This window comes from Plecotus auritus (assembly GCF_963455305.1).
Source record: "Plecotus auritus genome assembly, chromosome: X".
Classification (NCBI taxonomy): domain Eukaryota; kingdom Metazoa; phylum Chordata; class Mammalia; order Chiroptera; family Vespertilionidae; genus Plecotus; species Plecotus auritus.
In genome coordinates this window covers 7,277,471-7,301,045 of record NC_137784.1, presented here as the reverse complement: position 1 = coordinate 7,301,045, position 23,575 = coordinate 7,277,471, and the positions used below count along the sequence as shown (strand labels likewise).

The window sequence follows — 23,575 nt, the reverse complement described above, 5'->3', positions numbered from 1 at the left end:
AGTCAGACTCCAGAGCCTCACTGTTGATCAAGGTACCTTCACCCCAGCACTAGTGTCATTTGGCACCAGATGAATGTGTGCTACGGAGACTGTTCTGTGCACTGTAGGATGTTTAGCAACATCACTGGCCTCTACCTACCAGATGACAAAAGCAACCCCTAAGTGGTGACGATCGAAAATGTCTCCAACATTGCCAAATGTCTCTTAGCGGGTAAAATTATCTCCAGTTGAGAATCACTGCTATAGATGGGGGGCCTAGTTTAGAGGCTAAATAAATTGCCAATCAATAACAACTAGCAAATAGCCCAACCTGGATTCAACCTAGGATAACCCAATGCCATATATTATGCTATATTGATCCATATGGCAGAGAAAGCAAGAGCCAAAAGAAAAAAGGAGGGGTAAAAGAAAACAAATAAGATTATTCTTTTGGAATGATTTGCTTTTGTTTAAAGCAAAAGAAACATAACAGAAATGGTTCCTTTATTTCTGTTAAAGAAATAGACTCTTAAACATTATTAGAGTCCCTAATGCCGTGGTCGGCAAACTGCAGCTCGCGAGCCACATGCGGCTCTTTGGCCCCTTGAGTGTGGCTCTTCCACAAAATACCATGGCCTGGGCGAGTCTATGTTGAAGAAGTGGCGTTAGAAGAAGTTTAAGTGTAAAAAAATTTGGCTCTCCAAAGAAATTTCAATCGTTGTACTGTTGATATTTGGCTCTGTTGACTGAGTTTGCCGACCACTGCCCTAATGCACTTAAATTTAAGAATAAACAGGGATGTTCTATAAAGCAGTGTTTCCCAGACTCAGCTACATATTAGAATCACCCAGTGAACTTTAAAAATACTGATATCTAAGTGCCAGCCCCAGGAAATTCTAGGATGTGGCCTGGGTTTATGGTTTTAAAAGCTCTCCAAGTGTTGCTAGTATGAATCCAAAGCTAAGAACCACAGCTATAAACAATTAAACTAGCCTTGTAAATTACATATTAAATTGTTGCATTTGTTTAGCTTAATAGCAAACCAAATGGTTACCTGATAAACTTAGTACATACATTATTCTCAACATTCATTGAGCTAATGATAATGAAATTTGCTTATGTTCATAGCATTGTATAGCCGGAATGGAAAGTATTCTCTAGTTCCTAACCTTTGGTCCATCTTGTCTCCCATCATCGTTTACAGTAGAAAATGAGCAAAAATGATGGGAAGGATATTAGTTATTTCATAATTTTTCATAACACTGTAAAAGAATGTTTTTAATTATATGGTAAAACATGGCTTGAAATGGTTTCAGGCCTCTAAACACTTCCTTTTGGATTATTACTTCAATACGTTTGATTAAGTGGTTTCTCTAAAAGTTAACCTTGTCCCTACTACCATGAATAATCTAGAATTCATTTGATGCATCACTTTCTAATATGTGATTTATTCAGCTAACAATAGGACATTGTAGGTGTTTATTAAGATAGCCTTCAAACTATGGAAAAGATAGCCATGTTCTCAGCTAGCTTTCTTTCAAAATGACCAGTGAGACTTGTGTAATATGGACAAAACACTGCCGTTCACTCCAAATATACGCCCTTTCCTTCCCTGAACAGTCTACATACACCTGCATGTAAGGACTAAGACAATGTGGGCTTTCTGATCATTTTTCCCATACCAACGGCCATTTCTAATACTGAACGAAAATGTTTCCAGGGGACCTGATAAGGGGCGAGGGGGTGGGGGTTCTTCCTCTGGAGGAAGAGCCAGAAGGGGTGGGACGATGGTGCCTTACTTCCTCCCTCAGCGCCATTTTGTGGCTTCGAGACCCATAAATAAAGGGGAGCATCAGACCAGACCGGCCGTTGCACGCGGTTGCACGAACGATTCGGCCACCTGGGTGGCGATCCGGCAGCGTAGCCTCGGCCTACGTGACTGTGCTGCATTTGTGGGACCTCTAGCTGGAGAGGACTCAAGATGACCACCGAGGAACCTCTTCCCAAAAAGGTTCGACTGAGTGAAACAGACTTTCAAGTTATGGCACGAGATGAGTTAATTTTAAGATGGAAACAGTATGAAGCATATGTGCAAGCTTTGGAGGACAAGTACACAGATCTGAACTCTAATATAAGTGGCTTAAGGGAGTCAGAGGAAAAACTAAAGCAACAACAGCAAGCGTCTGCACGCAGAAAAGACATCCTTGTAATGCGATTAGCAACCAAGGAACAAGAGATACAAGAGTATACTGCTCAAATCCAGTACCTCCAGCAGGTCCAGCAGCCCAGTGCCGCCCAGCTGCCATCAACAGTGGCAGACCCCGCCATCAGCTTCTTTTTCCTGAAAATGAAAGGTGAACTGGAAACGACTACAAACAAACTGATAGAAACCCGGAATGAACTGAGTGCCTGGAAGTTTACTCCTGCCAGCCAAACAGGCAGAGACTTAATGATGAAATGCCGAATGCTTATCCAGGAGAATCACAAGCTTGGAAGGCAGGTGAACCGGGAACTTATTGCGCAACTTGAAGCAGAGTTGGCTTTACAGAAGAAATACAGTGAGGAGCTTAAAAGCAGCCGGACAGAACTGAATGACTTCATCATTCAACTTGAGGAAGAAGTTGAGGATATGCAGAGTACCATTCTAGTTCTTCAGCAACAACTGAAGGAGACACACGAGCAGTTGGCTCTGTACCAAGAGCAGCAGCCTCAAGCCCCAGCCCCAAGTACCAGCAGGACTACATCTTCTGAGCCTGTAGGACAGCCAGGGGCCCCAGGTAAAGACTGCAGTTGGCTGGCCAACGGGCCAAGCAATGGCAGTTCCTCCCCCCGGCTGAGGACGGCTGGGTCTGGATGTCACAGGGAGGGGGACACAACCGAAGATGGCTTTCCTCCTTCTCCAGGGACTGGTAATAAGGCCTCCAACAGCTCAGAGGAATATGAAAGTGTAGTCTCTCCCACGGGCAGTGAAACTCGCTCACACACCACTGAAAGAAACGGCATAGACTCCAATCGTGACCGACCCTCAAGAGGAGAAAACAGTGAGTAGGAAAGGTAACTGAACAGTTGGTTCCTGCCACGTTCAGAATGGCCTGGACTCAAGTGTAAATGTACAGTGTTCAGTTTTATATTTTTCCCAGCAACTTTTTATACAGGGTCATTTAATTTGGGAGAGGATACTATCTAGAAAATTAATGCATACTTTTGTCACGATTTGCCTTTTGTGTGTGTGTTCTTTTTTTTTTTTTTCCCTTCAGAAATTCTAACAGTTACTTTGTTGCTAAAATGTCATTTAGGGTCAGGTTATTTTTATAAGAGTTAATGTGATGTTGTAAACGGAAATCTTTCCTTAAAGTATAATGCAATGCTCTCTGTATAAATGTGTCTATTTAGAATCTGGTGTGTAGGGCTTTTCCTACTCCTGCTGTTACTATGTTTATGCACCATTCAGACTTGTTAGAGTAGATGTGGTTTTATGACTGCCAAGTTTCTCAGTGCAGTAGCTTTCACTAAAAGTTAGACTTGTTGATGAAGTCCTGTAGTAGTTTCAGTGTTAGATACAGTTTTTCCCCCATGCATTTTACATTTAGGTGACTGAATGTTTGAGAAATTTGTGTGCATAGTTACTCAGTTTTTATGAACTGTTGTATCTTGTTAATGCACGTTGTTCTGTGACTCCAGTATTTCTTCCCTGAACTGACCAAAATTAAATAAAGATTTTTCTTGTTAAAAACATTGTCTAGCAGTTTGCATTGATTCTTAGAAGTTGGTTATTTCTCATACATGAATCTAAGTGTAGGCCATTTCTCACACACTGATCCATGGAATCTGTAAGGTTTCTTCAGAATTAAACAAAAGAAACCAAAAATTATGTCCCATTACAAGCTGCCTTTCAATCACTGCTCTGAAGATTAAGGGGTAGATTTGCTTATTTTCTTTTATAGTTATTACCCATTTTGTTGGGTTTTTTTTTTTTTTTTTTTTTTTGGAGTAAGGAGAAGGCTGGGAAGTATAAAAACTTTTCCTAAGCCCTGGAAGTGCATAAATACCTTCAAGGGTGGGGTGGAGTTCAATAAATTATGGTAGAAATGCTCTTCAAAAAGTGCCCATACATCTATAGTGGATAACATTGAATTTGAATCTTACTTTAGACACTAGAACTAAAAGAAAATAACACTGACCCTGGGTAGCAGCAATATCTGAATTTACTTAACATCTAGATTCCCAGAGTTATGTGTTATTTAATTTAATTACATTTAATTCTATGTTAACTGCACAAATGGTCCACTTTACTCTTGCAGTTAATTCTTTCATTCAAAAATAAGGGTAGGACCCTGGCCAGTGTGACTCAATGGTAGAGCATCAGCCCGCACACTAAAGGGTCACAGGTTCAGTTCCCAGTCAAGGGCATTTACCTGGATTGCAGGTTTGTTCCCTGCCCTAGTCGAGGTGCATGCGGGAGGCAACTAGTCGATGTGTCTCTCCCACATGGGTGTTTCTCTCTCTCTCTCTCTCCTCCCCTCCCTCCCTTCCACTCTTTCTGAAAATCAATGGGAAAATACCCTTCAGTAAGGATTAAGGAAAAAAATGAGGGTAGGGAACATAAATGCCTACTTCTTTTGAGTCTCCATTGCATCTAGCAACCTGATTTATATGTTTAAAATATGCCCCGTATGTTTAAAAGATGTGCTATTTATTGGTTGGCTAAGGGAAATGAACCATGCATCACATAAATTATTCGTCCCTAATTTATTTTGTATAATTTCTGCTTATCCTTGTTCAGTTGCTCCTTTCTAAACTAGAGAGAATTTTGGACCAGGATGAATGGAAAGGATGAAGTGACAAGGAAAAAGAATGGAGCAGATGCACGCATGAGGTTTTTGATGACTATTGATTGCTTGGATCTGCTTTCAGTTTCCATTGATTTGTTGAGGTCGACTGGATTTACTACTACTATGCTTTGCTTCTGAGAGCCAGTATTTTATTTTCCCTGCAGCAGATGTAGCTTGTGCATAGGTCATTTCCCTGAGACCTCAACATATCCAGGAAACAGTCAGGAGCTAAGAAATAAGTCAAAACACCTCTGAGCAACCAAAATAGATATGGCCATTTCCCCACTGTCCAAACACTTACATAAAGTGGAAAGCCCTTTGGAGCCCTCTGCACAACATAATTCTAGTAAACTCAATTGTGTGATTTTCTAGCAAGGCATATTAGAAGCAGCAAATTTGTTAGGAGGTTAGAAAAAAAATAAGGCTGCCAAAGGTCTGGGACACTGGCAACCACAAAAATAATGCCTAAGAGACTACAAGAGAGGGAAAAAAAGCAACCAACAAAAAAAGAAAACCTGTGAAAACAAGATTCAAGGAATCAAAACTCAGAGGAGATTTGATCATGCCTTGAGGAGGCAAATAACCCTATAGTTCAGGGGTGGGGAACGTCCAGCCGCAGGCTGTATAAAGCCCACAAAATCATTTAGTCTGGCCCTCAAGGCATTAGGGGTGAGTTAATGGAATGTTTAACCAACTAATTTTTGAGTTGATAATTTTGTATGGCCCACAAATGATGTTATAAATATCCAAATAGCCCTTGGCAGAAAGAAAGGGTCCCCGCCCCTGCTATAGTTGAACTGCATATGAGGATATCATTGCCTGCTGTGTGGAAGAGAAACTGACAGTCATCATGGCAAGCCTGAGATAGGAAAGAGTAAGATATGCCCAGGAAACTGTTGGAGGAAACAGGAAAGTATGTAGTACGTTTAAGAAAAAGTTCTAGTCAAAATGGTTTTGCTGCTGTTGTTTTGTGTGTTTAAATGAGTAAAGATCAGAAAAAAAGGATCTCTTAATTTTTAATATTTTAATCAGTTAAAAATGTTAACAAAAAAGCCTATTCTTATTTAAATGACATAGTTAAGTAAGTCATTTAAATATGCCTCTTCTTCCCTAACATGCTGGATACTTTAGGCATTACTGTTTTTCAAACCAAGTAGGCAAATCTCTTTAGAAGTGTCGTGTTTTGCAAGTATCATTATAACAGCAATAATGTGATTTAGGAAGGAGAGATACAGAAAGAGAGAAAGAGATACAGAAAGACAGAGACTGCTAACTCTCTGACATGTCAGGAGTTATTACTATTCCATCTTTCTTGCCTTTCTTTCCCAGCCACATATGCTTTCAATTTTTACATAGTTATTAACATGAAACATAATTCATTTTGCTTTTGACTTACCACTCATCAGATTTACTTTCTATGTACCTCTATAATAATCATAATTTTAATTTTTATGACTGCCATGTTCCTAAATTGCTTCCATTTTCACTAATTATCCATAAACAATACTGTAATAAATAAAAATCTACACATATATAGCTATTATGGCCTTTTGTAGTTTTGAATTACTGTCAAAGGATAAATTCCCCAAAATGAAATTAGAAATGTATCTAAAGTAAGAAACATATCTGAAGAGTGACGAGCTTTATCAGGTTGTGATAAAAATAAGGTCTGAATACTAATCAAATCCCTCCTCCCCAGATTAGCAGAAATCTAATTCCTGGACACCTCTTCCTCCCACTGCTCTGAATTGCCCCAAAACCTGGAGATTCATTCAAATTCTTCACAGAAAACTAGAGACTGACCACCATCCAGTGGGCACTTCATGACATTGCTTCAGTTAATTCTGTACCGTGACACAAATGACCCCATGCATCGGATGGGCAATGTCCCTGGCTCTTACACTGTGAGCACACATCACCCATCTATGAAGGGGGCCCTGTGGGCATCATCATCCCTCTATTAACAGATGAAAACAGAGAGGCTCTGAGAAGTAGTTACTTGACTAAGGTGTCACAATCAGTAAGATACAAAGCCAGATCTTGCATCCCCTAGAACAGGCCTTTGTCCATTTCACCATATGAGCTCATTATGTACACTGTCCATGCCAACCAAAATCTGAAAACAATGGGAGGGCACTATTAACCTGATTGTTACAAAACTATAAGGGGAATACTGTGCAGTGTATGTAGGTATGTTTTTCTTTTCTGCCCTATAAAATATCTCATGAGACTAGAAAACATACCATAAGTGAAACTGTGCTCTAAAATACCCTTACACATTATAGGGCTCAAATGATTGTACGCAGTTGAAATTAACAGTATTATTTAGATATTAACTTAATCCTAGCTTGTTGAAGGTATAACATTAAAAAATGTGAAAGAATAGAGTTGGAAATGCAGTCCACAAACAACACATTATTAAACTTCAGATGTATAGTAACACCCATTTACATGTGGTAACCCATGCACTAGGGTATGGCTGTGAGATTATGCATTTGTATTTGCTTTTAAAAGTATTTCTCCATCAATAACTATGTACAGCTGTGCCCTCTGCTGGATGAAAATGGGTGCTATTTTAGGGAGCTATACATGGACAAAATATAGTGCGTTATCACATTTATTTAAGGAGAAATTTTCATTACTTGAATTCTGAGTAATATTTCATAAATTAGTTGAATCCATCCCACACCAATCCCCTAATCTTCTCTATAAATTAGTGCTAAAGAATCTCATCTACTGAAAATTCAAAACACTGTTAAAGATTAGCTCAGTACTGTTTATCAGCTGATAGGGACTTGTTACTTCCAAAAAAAAAAGTACTCATTTAATATAACAATATAAACATAGATTGATCTTTTAGGAGTTTCCCACATCTCAAGAAGCCTTGCATTATAGTATTTAAGTTTGCCAATATCCAAATAACCACGATTATCGTCCCATTTAATTTCACTGTCATTTAACCAGTGTTTATTCCCATGTGGTATGCTACGTTTTAATGACACAGAACCAAGTGAGGCACACCCCATTTCTCAGGGGTTTTATCATTGAGTGGAAGATGCTGAGAAACAAATTAACAATTCTGGAGTAGATTGTGTAATGAACACTGGGATGGCCCAGAACCCCCTTCAATGAAGGACTTGTTGCTCCAGCCTCAGAGAGCCACCTCACCCAACACCATGCTCCCTTTCAGAGGCCCATGTCCAGTGACTTCTCCATATGAGAGATAAAGGCCCTGACATCTCAACCTATCACAACTCAGAAGGGCCATTTTAGCTCCTGAGATGCCTTTGGAGTCCACAAAGACTGTTGTTAGGCCACATCGAAGTTCAACTCTTCTCTCTACCCCACTACTTCTCAACTGGGGGCAATTCCCCCTCACACTCCAATATTTGGCAATGTGGAAACATTTTTAGTTGTCACTGTGAAGAGGAGAGGTGTGTGTATATCATTGAATCAGCTTTCAGGGGAACAGTCATAATCAGATCTACAACAAGAAACCATTTGATTTTTATATGTGTGTGTATAAGAAAAAGAGTGGTATGGCCCTAGCTGGTTTGGCTCAGTGGATAGAGCGTCGGCCTGCGGACTGAAGGGTCCCAGGTTCGATTCCGGTCAAGGGCATGTACCTTGGTTGCGGGCACATCTCCGGTAGGGGGTGTGCAGGAGGCAGCTGATCGATGTTTCTCTCTCATCGATGTTTCTAACTCTCTATCCCTCTCCCTTCCTCTCTGTAAAAAATCAATAAAATATATTAAAAAAAGAGTGGTATGTGTGTGTTTAAATGTATTAGTATACAACAAACTTGGAAGGACATACACTAAGTATAAAGAGTGGTTATTTTAAAGTAATGGGAGTGTTTCTTGTTTTCCTTTGTGCTTAAGTGCCTGTGTTTTCCAAGATTTGTGTTTTTCTTCTTGTGTTTTGTTCTGTGCTTGAAACACATGTCACTTTTGCAGTTTGGGGAGGGGAAATATGGTAATTGCAAGCAAAGAGGGCATGGTCAATAGTATCAAACACTGCAGAGAGGCCACGTAATACTAGATAGTAGATAGAAAGAAGTCAGCAGAGAGCCTCAGTGAGACAGCTGTGTTGCAGTGGATGTGCTAGAAGAGAAATGGCAGTGGATTGAGAGAAAAGAAGGTGAGAGAATCACAGTAGGCCACTTTTTACAGAAGTAGGACCACAGAGAGAAGTTGAAAAATAAAACAGTAAGGAGTGGGAGATGAAAAATCAAACCAAACTATTGCAAAGATCCAAAAGCCTGAGCAAGGCTGATGCTGATGAAAAGGGGGGGGGGAGAGAGAGAGAGAGAGAGAGAGAGAGAGAGAGAGAGAGAGAGAGAGAGGACATAATTGAAGGAGCAAGGTGCTTGTGAGACCATGGGTTTGTATGCAAAGAACACAAGAATGGATTGGCCTAGGCCAGCCTTGGGCAAACTACCGCCCGCTGGCCGGATCCAGCTGTTCTATCCGGTTCTCTTGCTCTCCCCTCCGCTCTTTTACTTTGAATTTATATTAGTTCACACAAACACTCCATCCATGCTTTTGTTCCAGCCCTCCGGTCCAGTTTAAGAACCCATTGTGGCCCTCGAGTCAAAAAGTTTGCCCACCCCTGGCCTAGGCAGAAACCAAGAGACCTCTTATTCTAATGCCGTGGTCGGCAAACTGCGGCTCGCGAGCCACATGCGGCTCTTTGGCCCCTTGAGTGTGGCTCTTCCACAAAATACCACGGCCTGGGCGAGTCTATTTTGAAGAAATGGCGTTAGAAGAAGTTGAAGTTTAAAAAATCTGGCTCTCAAAAGAAATTTCAATCATTGTACTGTTGATATTTGGCTCTGTTGACTAATGAGTTTGCCGACCACACGGTGAGTACAGAGCTCAGACATTTTGAAGTGATAAAATCTGCACCTGGTCATCTTTATTTTTCAGTGGGAGGTGAGGTCATCATCTGAAATAGAGTATCTGCTGCTGGGACAGGAGCTTGCCAGGAAGGTGAAACTGAAGGGAAATTGCAGAGACCTGAAGGCCGCTTACTGGGGGCGGGGGTGGGGGGGGTGGGGGGTGGGGGGGAGATGGGGGGAGAGTACGCCTAGGAAATTGACATTTCCTTCACCCAGTTTCAAAGTAACATCTCAGGAGTGTTAGCACTAGCTACATGACTGAGGCAAGGGGACTCGCTCCCAACCAATTTCTCCACAACACTCAGGTAGCAGAGGGGTGCCGGAGGGGTCCAAAAAGGCCCCATAAAATTAGCTATGGTTTCCCAAACCTGGCAGGATCATCCACACCTGTACATCTCTGAGGGGAATTTGGGGACCCAGTATCACAGTCTGGGATTATTCTGTGCTCCTTCATGCTTTAGGTAATGGCCTCTGTAGACTGTCTTGCCCTGGGGTTTAAATAAACTCTACATCCTCACGGGGCCTTTAGGCATACCTCAGTCTATCTGACCGCCAACTGCTGGGACAAGCAGAAGCAGAGTTCTCCTGAAAGACCCCTGGAGGGAGACCCTCACTCTGTCCCACGGATCGACGGCGACCCCAATCAACCGCAGGAGGCGTCACTTGATGCAAACAGCAAGAGGATTTATTCCAGCGCGCTAGGGCTCGACTCGTAACTCACACTAGAGCAGCGAAGACGAGCCCCGAGCAGAAAATTTTACAGGCTTATAAAGGCAAAAATCACACATTGGGAGGGGTCACACATGTGAGGGAGGAAGAGAGGACAAAGCCACCGGGAAATTCCAACAGGGCTCGTTAATAACATGTTTAATGACAGGGCTTAAGTTTTCAGTCAACAGTCCCATCTGGTAATCTCATATCTTATCTGTCAGAGCACTATTTGCTCTGTCTGGGGCTGTTTCCTGGGACAGCTTTAAGGGTCTCATTCCCATTGTCAGAGCACTATTTGCTCTGTCTGCTCTTTACTCGGGGCTTGAAAAAGAAAAAATGTTTTATTCTTTCACTCCAAAATATAAAAAGGAGGACCTGTCATGCTGCAGCTGGAGCTTCGTTTTCTCCAAGCTCTGACTACCCCCGCCCCACACACGCACACATGCCTCTCCCACCCCCAGGATACACTAATAGGAGATTACTGTGGCCTATGGCCTTAACAGACCGTGGAATTTTTAGGGGCTCCATTAAAAGGAATGATTCTCAACTGGGAGCAATGTTGCCTCCCCGCCCAAGGGAGATTTGGCAATTTTTGCTAAACATCCTACAATGCACAGGGCAGCCCCCACAATGAAGAATTATGCTGCCCCACATGTCCTACTGCTGAGGTTGAGAAGCCCTACTTTTTTTTGAGGGTATCTTTGAAAAGTCTTATTAAATTGTGATTATAAGTAATTGTATTCAAAACAAACATAAGTGCAGATAATACAGAAGAGCATAAAATGCAAAGTAAAAGATCTTCCTACCCACTTCCAGTCATTAGAGGTAATGCTGTCAACAATGTCTGCTTGTTAAAACCAAGATGGTGTTCCAGAGCAGCGGGCGCCAACCTCTCGGACCTCATGGACCACCAGTGGTCTGTGGACCACCGGTTGGCGGCCGCTGTTCTAGAGAAACCCTGCTTTAAAGAGTTATCTGGAAGGATCATCTGGAAGGATCTTTTAAATTCTTGCTAAAATCCATATAAGGGTTATTACTAATTTTTTATATTTTTATTGATTTCAGAGAGGAAGAGGGAGAGAGAGATAGAAACATTATGCCCTAACCAGTCTGGCTCAGTGGATAGAGAGCGTCAGCCTGTGGACTGAAAGGTCCCAGGTTCGATTCCAGTCAAGAGCATGTACCTTGGTTGCGGGCACATCCCCAGTAGGAGGTGTGCAGGAGGCAGCTGATCGATGTTTCTCTCTCATCGATGTTTCTAACTCTCTATCCCTCTCCCTTCCTCTCTGTAACAAATCAATAAAATATATATATATTTTTTTTTTAAAAAAAGAAAGAAACATCAATGATGAGAGAGAATCATCGATCAGCTGCCTTCCGCAACCAGGGCATGTGCCCTGACTGGGAATTGAACCATGACCTTCTGGTTCAGAGGTCGATGCTCAACCACCCAGCCACACCAGCTGGGCAGGTTATTACTAATTTTAGATTAATGATTTTTTTAAAAAAATAAAAATAAATGCCAGACAACAGGGTAACAAATGGTAGGATTTATACATTGCTACAGGATGACACTAGAACTCATGTGAACTCCAACCTTCTCCAGCCTCCATTTCGGAATCCAGTTTCTCACTCACCCTGATCAGCTCTCTGGAGTAACAAATGCCCATCCTTTTCACAAGGGATTGTCCCTTGTTCGTGCTTAGTGTCCCCCGCCACCAATATTTCCATGCAAGTGAATCAAAATTATTAATGACTAGAACTTAGCCTGGAAGATAAAAAGAACAGGGCCACCTTCTCAGTCAGCTACAGCATTTCCACTCCCCGTAGCAATGAGGATGCAGAAGAATCTGCTAAGTTTCCTGCCTTCTTCTTTAGTTAACTTTTAGCTGGGAATCCGACTAGCAGACAATTCCAAGACTCCACTACACTTAGGATGGTCCAGTGATGAAGCTCTGGCCATTAGTGGGATTTAAGCAGAAGTGTGGCTGGAGACTTCTGGGTAGTACCCTTAAAGCAGTGGTTCTCAACTGGGGGTGGCTTTGGCCCTACGGGACATTTGGCATTGTCTGGGACATTTTTAATTGTCATAACTGGGGGGGTGCTAGTAGCATCTACTGGGTAGAGCCCAGGAATGCTGCTAAACATCCTACAATGCACAAGAGAGCCCCAAACACAGAATTACCCAGCTTCAAATTGAATTGTGCCAAGGTAGAGAAACACTACCTTGGAGAGACGGGGCTTGCCACGGCTTCCCATATCTCTCTTCCCACTGGCTGAAAGTAAGGCACAGAGGTGTGCCATCTTGTGTCATGTGGGCCAAGGCAACAAACCACGGAGAATGAAGCTACAAGATAGGTGGAATTGGAGTCTCTGGCCAGGTGGATCTACCTTACCACTCTGAGCACCTTCCACCCAGAGAGACAGAATATATACACACACTCATCTATCTATCTATCTATCTATCTATCTATCTATATATATCAAGCAACGGGAATGATGGAACGACCAGAATGACCGGTCACTATGACACACACTGTGGCAGCCAACAGGCCTGATCGGGGCCACGACCAGCCCCCCCCCAACTGCCCATAGCCCCTCCCCCTGGCTGGCCCTGCCCCCAATCGGCCCTCCCCGACCCCTGATCAGGGGCAAGCCAGCTGGCCAACCTCCTGTGACCCCTCCCCCCTGCTGGCCCCACCCCCAACGGCCCAAATTGGGGAGGGCCGGGCAGACCCCACCTGTGCATGAATTTGTGCACTGGGCTTCTAGTGGTACTATATACTCATCGCACTCCAGTAACTGCTCTACCTGAAACATATCTACTCTAGGCCTGCTTGGTTCTGCCTTTCCCAGGGTTACTTCAGCTCTTTCTCCCTTTATCTTATCCCTCTTCTTCTCTTTCTTTCCTCCCCTGATGCAGTTTCTTCCATAAGGCAGAGATTTAGCCAGGCCCCAATTAACTTATCAGCCTCAATCCACACCTCAATTTTCCCAGAAGACACACAATTCCTATCATTCCCTCCTCTCCCCCCATTTTCTATCTATAGATATCTTATTTCATCCCACATCCATTTTCTAAACAGTAGAGAAAGTATCTTGTCTAAAGTAATCCGCCTCAATATAGAAACACTTCTGGCCTTTACCTGCTAGATTTTCTTCATATAACTTACCATCCTATACAATTATATTATCTGTTTATTGTCTATGCTCTACTCAACAGTGTTAATTTTATGAGGTCAAAAATGTCTTGTTCACCACTGTATATCCGGTAAATACCACTGTCCGATAGGCATTTATAAATACATAATGCATGCCACATATATAATTTTAAATGTCCACTAGCCATGTTAAAGAGATAGTGGGGAAGGGCACGTAATAAGAATAGAGCCACAGTTGTTTGATAATTACTCACCTTACTAGCTATAGATGAGAAGTTTCCTTACAGACCCTGGGAAGCTGGAGGATGAAACAAGGCTGTAAAAAGATACTGGTAAGATGCCTCGATGGGTCCATTACTCAGAAAAGAAATACATTTTGAGAACAGACCAAGGACAGGACAGCTTTGATTGGTTGCTGTGCCCAGACTCTGACCCCCCTCTGGTTGTTTTTCTCAGGAAGGCTGAGCATTCTCTATCCCCCAGGCTGAGCCATTTGTAACATCATAGATTAGCTACCTTGTTAAGGGACTTTGAGCTCCTTCAGGCCTGACTACAGACCCTATCCTCCCCTTTCCATGTTACACTTGCAGCTCCCAGCTGCATGTAGCTATCTTCTCCCTCCTGTGCATATAACCAGCCAATTGGTGAGGGGCGAGGGGCGGGGCTCTGAGCAGAATTTCCAGGGTGACCGACTGCTCTCCCATACTGCCCGCATTATTGAAATAAACGCTCATATATGGTTCAACCCTGTCTCTGCTTAATTTGGCTCAAGCAGTGACAGGTGGCCTGGGACCCATTGTGTCCAGTTTCAAAAGTAAAAAGATCGTTTAATTTTAATCTTATAGTTTATTTTACCTAAATAGTCCTTCCCTAACATGCCCTATTAAAAAATGAGATTTTTAGCCTTGGCCCGTGTTGCTCATTGGTTAGAGTGTTGGCCTGTGCACCTAAAGGTTGCTGGTTCAAATCCCAGTCATGAGCACATGCCTAGGTTGCAGGTTCAATTCCCAGCCCCAGTCTGGGTGGGTGCGTTCAGGAGGCATCCAATAGAGTGTCTCTCTTATATTGATGTATCTCTCTCTCCCCCTTCCCACCTTCTCTTCCACTCTCTCTAAAAATCAATGAAAACAATAAACTCAGGTGAGGTTTAACAAAAAAATTGAGATTTTTCTATTTTCTTATACTAATTCTTCAAAACCCTCTGTGTCAGTTTCTTACAGCACATCTCAATTCAGCTACCACATTCCAACCTGTGAATAGCCACATGTGTTGAGTGGCTACAGTGGACAGTGCAGATATAAAATAATACTTGAAGATAACTAGTAGGCATGCAGTACATCTTTGTTAAAGTTAATGTTCTTCTGTGCTATGTGATTCTTCTATAGTCCAAGAATGGCATGGTAATAATGTCTACATTAATTTAGCCTGACTTAGCCATCTCCTCTTATTAGGCATTTGTTTCCAGGGTTTACTTCTTAAAATAATTCTGCAATGAGCATCCAGTTTTCATCTGTTTTCCCTTGGAATAAATTCCCAGATGTGAAAATTCTAAGACCAAAGTATGCTCCCTTTGAGGGCTCTTGCCACATTTTGCCAAGTTACCCCCAGAAAAAATATGCCTCTTACACTTCGAGTGGTTTATATTGGTTATTAATGATTTCTCTGCGATACTAACAGGGCAAGTATTGCTGATAATGATTGTGATGATAAAAATGTTAATAGCCGCCCTAACCGGTGTGGCTCAGTGGATAGAGCGTCAGCCTGCGGACTGAAGGGTCCCAGGTTCCATTCCAGTCAAGGGCAAAGGCACATCCCCAGTGGGAGGTGTGCAGGAGGCAGCTGATCGATGTTTCTCTCTCATCGATGTTTCTAACTCTCTATCCCTCTCCCTTCCTCTCTGTAAAATATCAATAAAATATATTTTTTTAAATGTCAATAGCCACTATTTGTTTGCTCTAACGCACCAGGCACTGTGCACTAGGTATTTCTCACACACGTTATGGGAGAGGACCTGAGGCACAGGGAAGTCAATAAACTAAGCGCTAGAATTGCGCTCAAACTCAGATCCGAATGACTATTTCCAAAGCCGCGCGGTTTTCCCCTGAGCCTCGACCACCCTCCCTTGAGAAGAGCGAAATATCTAAAGCCATGGAACTATCGTGGGGTCGGGGGCCGCGCACAAACGACCTTCGTCTGCCCTCCCAGCCACACTGGCCCGCGTGGCCCAGGTCCCGCCCTAGCGCCGCGACCCGGGTGCCACACGCGACCCTCTGTACCCACCACCCCCTTAGCCGCTCCCACATTCAACTTGAGGGGTGGAGCCTTCTCCGGCGCCCGCCCGGCGGCATGGTGCTGAACGCGGTGCGGAACGTGGTGCGGAAGTTGCGTCACCGCGGTGCGGGCGGGACTTCCGGCGCTCAGGGCGAATTGGAAGCTCACGTCTAGTCGCGTGGCAATAGCCCCGCCCACTCAGCATTCAGGGAAGTCGGTCCCTGCATCCCACCGCCCAGGACCTGCAAGCTGGGAACCCGAGGTGACTCCGGGGACGGCTGGGTTTTCTTTGGGAGGTGAAGCGTAGCCTGGCTTCCTCTGAGGCCCCGAGAGCCGAGGGCTGGGCTGTCACATTGTCGTAGTAATTATCATCCCGCGGTAAAAGGTGGCGCCAGAGGCCCAAGAGATTCCTAACTCATTGCTGGTTTTTTTGAGATGAGGGGCTGGTTGCAGACTTCTCCCCTCGCACGTGCATCAGAATCACTGGGTGACTTAAGAATGCTGATGCACGGGCCCCCATTCCAGATCAGTTAAATTCGAATCCCTAGAAGTAGGGCCCAGGCATCGGTATTTTTATTAAAGTTCCCCATTGTGATTCTGATGTGCCAGGAACATTGTGATAAGCTAGATCTGGAAGGTGAATTCGGACTGCCCATCCAGCCCAGTATCTAAACATTAGGTCGCCCGGGGCAGCCTTCTTCTTGGAGGGATATCTAGGATATTGGTCCGTCTCCTAAAAAATTTGCGTTTTCTTTCTTTTCTCTCCCACTTTGACCTCTGTGGGAAGTCGGGGGTGTAAGTGGAAGTTATCTGGAGAACATTTGTGTGCACCTTACCCGTGGAGATGGAGAATGCCTTTGCCCTTTTTTCTTACTCAGTAGTTAAATTAAACCAGTAGCCAACGAAGTACCCTTTAGCTTTGAAATCCAGAAAGTTCCTTGGTACAAACCAGTGGGTTCTGGACAATTTTTTTCAGAAATTATTTTTAAAGTTATTTCACAGGCTAGGTTCTGTATTCAGCTGTCTTGCATCTGAAGACAGAACAGCATTACTCGAAAGTCAAGACTAAAGATTAATAACACAAATAAGACTTCTGGGGCTATTTACTCTCAACATACAATGTATACTTATATAGTTTACAAAATTATAAAATTAACAGTTCCTTTGGGATGGCAATGCAAACAGAAAAGTGTATATTTTGAAAGATTGTTAGTAACTTTGGATGGGCATCGCTGAAGGCAAGTTCACTGTAAGGTGTGCAAATCTGTGTGTGTTCCTTGCTCTGCTGGGAAAGTATATAAACTAAAGCTCCAGAGAGGACATTTCGTTCTGTAACTTTTACAGAGGGTGAAAGATCATTGTATCTTTTAGGGTCCACCACTGAAGGACAATGTGAGATGAGAGGGCTGGGGGAAATGGGACATGTAGGCTGGAGTTTGGAGAGTTTTCAAACTAGCTACAGAGCTCCTGGAACTACTGATCTACAATAGGAAATCCAGCTGCAGGACAGAGAAAAAAAGTGAAGAATGTATAACTATAGTTGGTCAAATAAATTGAAAATATCTTTGAAAACATTATTTAAATAACTACACTTTCTGAAAAAATTTGGAGCTGTATAATAAAGTCAGAGTTATTTGCGTGACTAGCTACTCAGTGATTTTAGAGAGGGTAGAGGTAGGAGGAGAGCGTGTTATCAGGAAATGACAATCCCACTAGCATCCAAGGAAAGAAAATATCAGCTATGATTTTTATGCTGGAAGAAAAATGGGAAATTTAAAAGAAGTAGATTGCCGAATCCATGCCTACAGGTAATTGATTAAACACCCAAATGAGTGGGACATAATGAATGCTGTACACATTCAGAAAAGAGAGATGAACATGAAATTACCGTGTATGTATTTATAGAAGTAAAGTTTGAAATAAGGCTCCTGAAATCTACTGATGGTCTTAACCGCTTTTAAATTAGCCATGGGCTTTGCTGGTAGGCTCTTCACTTGTATTCCCTGACTGTTCAACACTATCACACTAGTTTTTTTTTTTTTACTGCATGAAGGATATACTTACAGTGAAGAGATCTTACTGTCTCTTCCTATGAGTTGTTTTATTACTATGTCCTCAGTTATCCCAGTTTTCAGCTCTCTTATTGCCTGTTGTGTTTATGAATCTGAGAGTAACTTCTCTTTGGGTGTCCTCATATTTCTTTTTTTTTTTTAATATATTTTTTTATTGATACTTTACAGAGAGGAAGGGAGAGGGATAGAAAGCTAGAAACATCGATGAGAGAGAAACATCGATCAGCTGCCTCCTGCACACCTCCCACTGGGGATGTGCCCGCAACCAAGGTACATGCCCCTGACCAGAATCGAACCCGGGACCCTTCAGTCCGCAGGCCGACGCTCTATCCACTGAGCCAAACCGGTTTCGGCTGTCCTCATATTTCACTTGTGATTCTGACGTTAGTCACATGGGGATTTGGTGAACTTTTAAATAAATCCATCACTCTTGCTGACAAATTAAACGATGCCATCCTGTTTATTTAACTATTATCCATGTTAAAAAGAAGAATTAGTTGCATCGTTTCCATTTTTCTCCTTCCCCCAGCCTATGTTTCTTTGTGACATTGCAACATCCGGAAGATGTAAACTGGGGTTTGGGGTTGAGGGAATAAGGAAATCAAACTGCTTGTGGGCTCCCTTGCCTATGGGTGGCTGTTAGGGACGGAAAGGTGCGGTCTTGCTTGAACACGGAAGCCTATCCGCTTGTGGGAGGCCTGTGTCTGAGAGGTGGAGCTTGGGCTATGGAGGGTAGAAGACCATGCAGACTTGATGTCCAAAACACTGAGCAGGGACCATGCACAGCCACAGGAGGGAGCCAGATGAACTTGCCAGCCTTATTAGCTGCTGGGGTGAGGGCAGGAAACAGTGCTCTCAAAAAAACCTCACTTGGTTATTTCTCTTAGGTGAGGACGTTCCTACCAGTGCGTGTTACTGGAAGTCATCCACTCCGATAGGGTTATTACCGCATATACAGAGATTCCTTAGAACCGCATGACTCAAGTTATGTAATTCAGGTTTCTCAGCATATCTTCGTTTATTAGGAACAGTCTCCAGCAGACCCTCCCCCTCTTTCCTTTTGCCTTGTAATGAAGGCCTAATTAGATCCTGAAATTATCTCATTGGCTCAGAGAATCAGATCCGTGGGAGCTTTATAGGAATGGTACGACTTTAAGTGCTTTAACCAGCAAAACTTATTTAATGACTGCCTTTTTGTGTGTTCCTAAGCAAAAGTCAAAGCAGGTGGGTTTTCGTTTATTTAATTTTCAGAATTCTAGTGGAAAAGGAAGGTAGAGAGGAAAATCCAGTTACAGATTGATCGTTTTGAGGGAAATTTGTGCTCTTATTTTTTTTATCTGGTTGCTATGACACACCCTAGATCCTATATTTATAAGAATATAAATGTACAGTGAAAAGAAGATGTACAATGCCGCATTACTTATTTGTGAAATTTTCAAAATAATTTGATGGAAGTAGTCACAGTGTGTCCATTGAAAACTATAAAGCTCTTGTCTGTTGTTATTCATGTATATTTATGCATTTAAAAATGTCTTTTCCAGGATAAGCAGATTCAATGAAGAATGAGTGCATTTTTCAAGAAAGGCTTTATAGGAAAATATATTGTTGAAGACTCAGAGGCACTGTCTTGTCTGTGGGTCTCGGCAGTGTTCAGTGAATGACCTCAATGCTGTATTTATTCCTTCCTTCTCTCATGGTTGAGGACAGACAATGAATCCGGTCTCTGTACTAGCCAGGGCTCAGCTGGGTAGTGACTATTATGCCATTGTACTCAGGGGGGAGGGCTGCCCGATTGGTAGTGCTGTGGATCCCGGCCTGCCCTGACATTACCAATCTCTTTTCTTTCAGCTGCATCATCCCATCAGTCCACAAAATGTGCTATAATAGAGTAGGAGACACTCCTAGGGAGGTAGGGAATGAAAGATAAAATTAAAGACCACTGAAAAGGCATCTAAGTCTGCTGCAACCATAAGCTTTCTTTTCTCTGAAATGGTAGTGGTGTCTGATGGTGGTGCTGCCATAATGTCTAGAATTATTTTAATGTTGGCCTTTCAGAAACCCAGGTCTTTCTATTAAGTTCTTAAGCACTGTGTGTAGAAAGAATAACCAGGTTTGAAAAGTTGACAGGTCCCTTCCCTTGGCAGCTAACTGGTGCAGCTAGCTGGGAAGGATGCATATTCCTTCTTCCAGTGAGAAGACAGTGGGAACTCTCCCTGCTTCCCGTCCTTGTTGGGCCAGTGTCTCGCTCACGGCAGCTGGTAGAATGTTCATCAGAAATCCTGGCACTGCATGTGCATTCTTAACTCCTATCGATCGATACTGTTTTGCAGGAGTTTAAGGTGTGTTTTTTTCCTTAATTAAGTCTTTAAATGTCTATGTAGATCTTTAAGAAGTGATTCAAGTTGCTTATTTAGTCATGGAGAGGATTCTTTTGTCCCAAATATTAGGAACTGGTCACCAACATTGGGGTTGATCATAATCCCAGTTCTCTTGCTTCCACTCGTCTTATTCCAAGTTTAAGTGTGAGAATCCGAAGTTTTTCCAGTGATTTCCAAGTAGAAAGTGAGGAACAATTAGGATGCTCAGCATATTGAGGGCAGTGTCTGTACAGCTTATTGATATATGCATGTAAAATGTGTGGGCAGATGATGGCCCACAGCTTTTCTGTTGTACTGCACAGGAGCTAATGATGGTGTTTACATTTTTATTTTTATTATTATTTTTTAATATTTTTTATTGATTTTTTACAGAGAGGAAGGAAGAGGGATAGAGAGTTAGAAACATCGATGAGAGAGAAACATCGATCAGCCACCTCCTGCACACCCCCCACTGGGGATGTGCCCGCAACCAAGTTACGTGCCCTTGACCGGAATCGAACCTGGGACCTTTCAGTCCCCAGGCCGACGCTCTATCCACTGAGCCAAACCGGTTTTGGCGATGGTGTTTACATTTTTAAAGGGTTGTTCTTTTCAATTGAAAAAAGACACTGTATGTAGCCTATAAGCCCAGAATCTTTACTATTTGACCCTTGACAGAAAAAAAAAATTGCTGGCATAAAATACCAAGAGTAATACTGGAAATAGCGAGCTAATCCTATACAATAAAGAGCTTATATGCTAAGTAGACCGAACAGCAGAACGACCTTCCAGACAACCGTCTGGATAATCTTCCAGATGAAGCCAGGGCTGTGAGGGGCTCCAAGGGCCAGCCGAGGCAGCGGGGCTTGCAAGGGCTGAGCCCCTTGCACGAATTTCGTGCACTGGGCCTCTAGTAATAATAAAGCTCTATGCAAGCTGGTATTCCTTTTGATGTGTTTTTCTATACTTTATCTGATTTAATTTTTCAGAGATTGATTAATTTGTCATTCTCATGAACTATTTTTAAGCAACTATCTAGGATTTTAGGAATCATACAAATAAGAAAATGTAAGAGGATATGATACATAGGTTTTGGAATTTGAGGGGGGGTGCGGTAATAAAGCCAAGGATGAAATTAGCATATTTGACATACAGCCCCAGGCCTCTGAACTTGCTGGAGGGTGGCAGCAGATGTGATTGAAATGTCCTAGTGTCTGTCCATACCAATGCAGAAAGCACAGACTAAGATTGAGGACAAAGTTGCCTGTATAACATCATTAATATAAATTCTTCTTTCCTAATCGCCTTGGTCTTAAAAGAGTCTAGTGCAGGGGTGGGCAAACTTTTTGACTCGAGGGCCACAATGGGTTCTTAAACTGGACCGGAGGGCCGTAACAAAAGCATGGATGGAGTGTTTGTGTGAACTAATATAAATTCAAAGTAAACATCATTACATAAAAGGGTACGGTCTTTTTTTAATTTTATTTCAATAGTTTTATTCATTTCAAACATTTTAACAAGAAGAATGTAAACACTAATTATTATAATTTGAAACTTCAAAAAATGGAGGAATCATAGCACAATAACATACCTTATATTGAAGATGGCAAAGGCAAAATAAAATTGCCTAACAAAGGAAAGGTACAAAAGCCTTTCCAATTAAACTTAAATATAATAAAATAATTTAAAACTAAAACAAATAGAAAAGAACAAAATGTGTAAACAGTAAATTAAACATTTTCTTTAGTGCAACTTCCAAATTACGTAGATGTAGATGGCCATGTAGACTGGGTTGAAAGGTTTTTGGTCTTTAAAACATCAACTTCAGTGGGAACAGTGTTGTTGGTCTCCTTTTTAGCTAATGCTCTGATACTGTGCTCTCCAGGGGCGTGTCTCCCTACATCACCACGATCACGTGTCTACGCATTCCCAGGGTGATGTCGGGGGACCTGTCCTGGGGCATTACAAGGAGCCTCTGGAAGGTTGAGAGGTTGTTCCTTCTACTGAATGGGGATATAAATCCGCCCACTCAGAAGAAGGAGCTGCGGCCGTGTTTCCCGACGTTGCCTTGTTAACACTGCTGCTGGTGAAGGAGCGGAGGGGAGAGCAAGAGAACCCTCCGCTCTTTCGGCTCCGCGGGCTGGATAGAACAGCCAAACAGGCGGGATCCGGCCCGCGGGCCGTAGTTTGCCCTCGGCTGGTCTAGTGCTTCAGCTGATTAGTTGGTGTACTTTGTAAATAGGCGGCACACTGGGCTGAATCAGAGCCGCTTCTGCTTCAAATGCTGAAATTGGCTTTCTTCAGTCATCGCAGCTCACTGTCCTGGTGTCTTCCTTGCAAAAGTGGTCAGTGTACCTTGCATGATCTCTAAAGCAGCGTACCATGACAGCCCTTCTCTCAAATTATTTGTTGAATTAAAGGCATAAGTAAGTAACCTCGCCTCAAATTAGTGCTTCCCCCTTCTTTTTAATCACAGCCATTGACATTTAGCAGCCTGGTGAACATGATGGATTACACTTGAACTTCTCAAACAGTTGCCTACTTTATCACATCTGCCTACACTTCTCACTCTGCAAAGTGGAGCCTCTCAGACACCATCTCAGCATTTTCAGAATATTGGTACTGCTTCTTTAAAGCCAGGCTGGATTGTCCCGATTCTAAATAATAGCAGGCTTTTCTGAGGTCTATAGTAGTGTTCAGTGAAAATAATGTTTATTACATATTCGAGGCTGTCAGTTTGGGATAAGTACTGTTCACATTAATCTGGTTCTAAGTAGGTTTTTTAAAATATATTTTATTGATTTTTTTACAGAGAGGAAGGGAGAGGGATAGAGAGCTAGAAACATCGATGAGAGAGAAACATCGATCAGCTGCCTCCTGCACACCTCCTACTGGGGATGTGCCCGCAACCAAGGTACATGCCCCTGACCGGAATCGAACCTGGGACCTTTCAGTCGGCAGGCCGACGCTCTATCCACTGAGCCAAACCGATTAGGGCCCAAGTATGTTTTTTAAGGCTAGAAGTCTGGATTCAAAACGCTTACTCTTCATAAGACATGCAGATGTCGCCTCGATTTTTCTGATTTAATTCCTAGGCTACTTGTGAATCTAAAACAAATTTGATTAAGACACACATGGAGTTCACTTAAGTGCCATTAGGTGCTGCAGGCTCTCAGAAAGCGATTCGGGTTATCAGGGATAGACAGATGAAAACTGGCTGCAGGTAATTAGCACTTAAAGGCTGCACCTTACAGGTTAGCACTCAAGTGTGCACTGATTTCTGCCATAATTT

At 42.7% G+C, this 23,575-nt stretch overlaps 2 protein-coding genes across 2 annotated transcripts in view; both read left to right on the top strand.

Moving 5' to 3' along the window:
* Nucleotides 1-1,960: 1,960 nt before the first annotated feature.
* Nucleotides 1,961-3,028, top strand: LOC308240050 (pre-mRNA-splicing regulator WTAP-like; the record flags this gene model as incomplete). The annotated part of the gene is made up of 1 exon (XM_080652945.1): nt 1,961-3,028. The coding sequence occupies one exon, from the start codon at nt 1,961-1,963 to the stop codon at nt 3,026-3,028; it is 1,068 nt and encodes a 355-aa protein (XP_080509071.1).
* A 13,003-nt stretch (nt 3,029-16,031) lies between these two features.
* Nucleotides 16,032-23,575, top strand: part of GEMIN8 (gem nuclear organelle associated protein 8) — a 28,354-nt gene continuing 20,810 nt past the window's right edge. The window contains exon 1 of the mRNA XM_080652496.1: nt 16,032-16,116. The gene's annotated coding sequence lies outside the window, so the exon portion shown is untranslated. The remainder of the gene's footprint in view (nt 16,117-23,575) is intronic.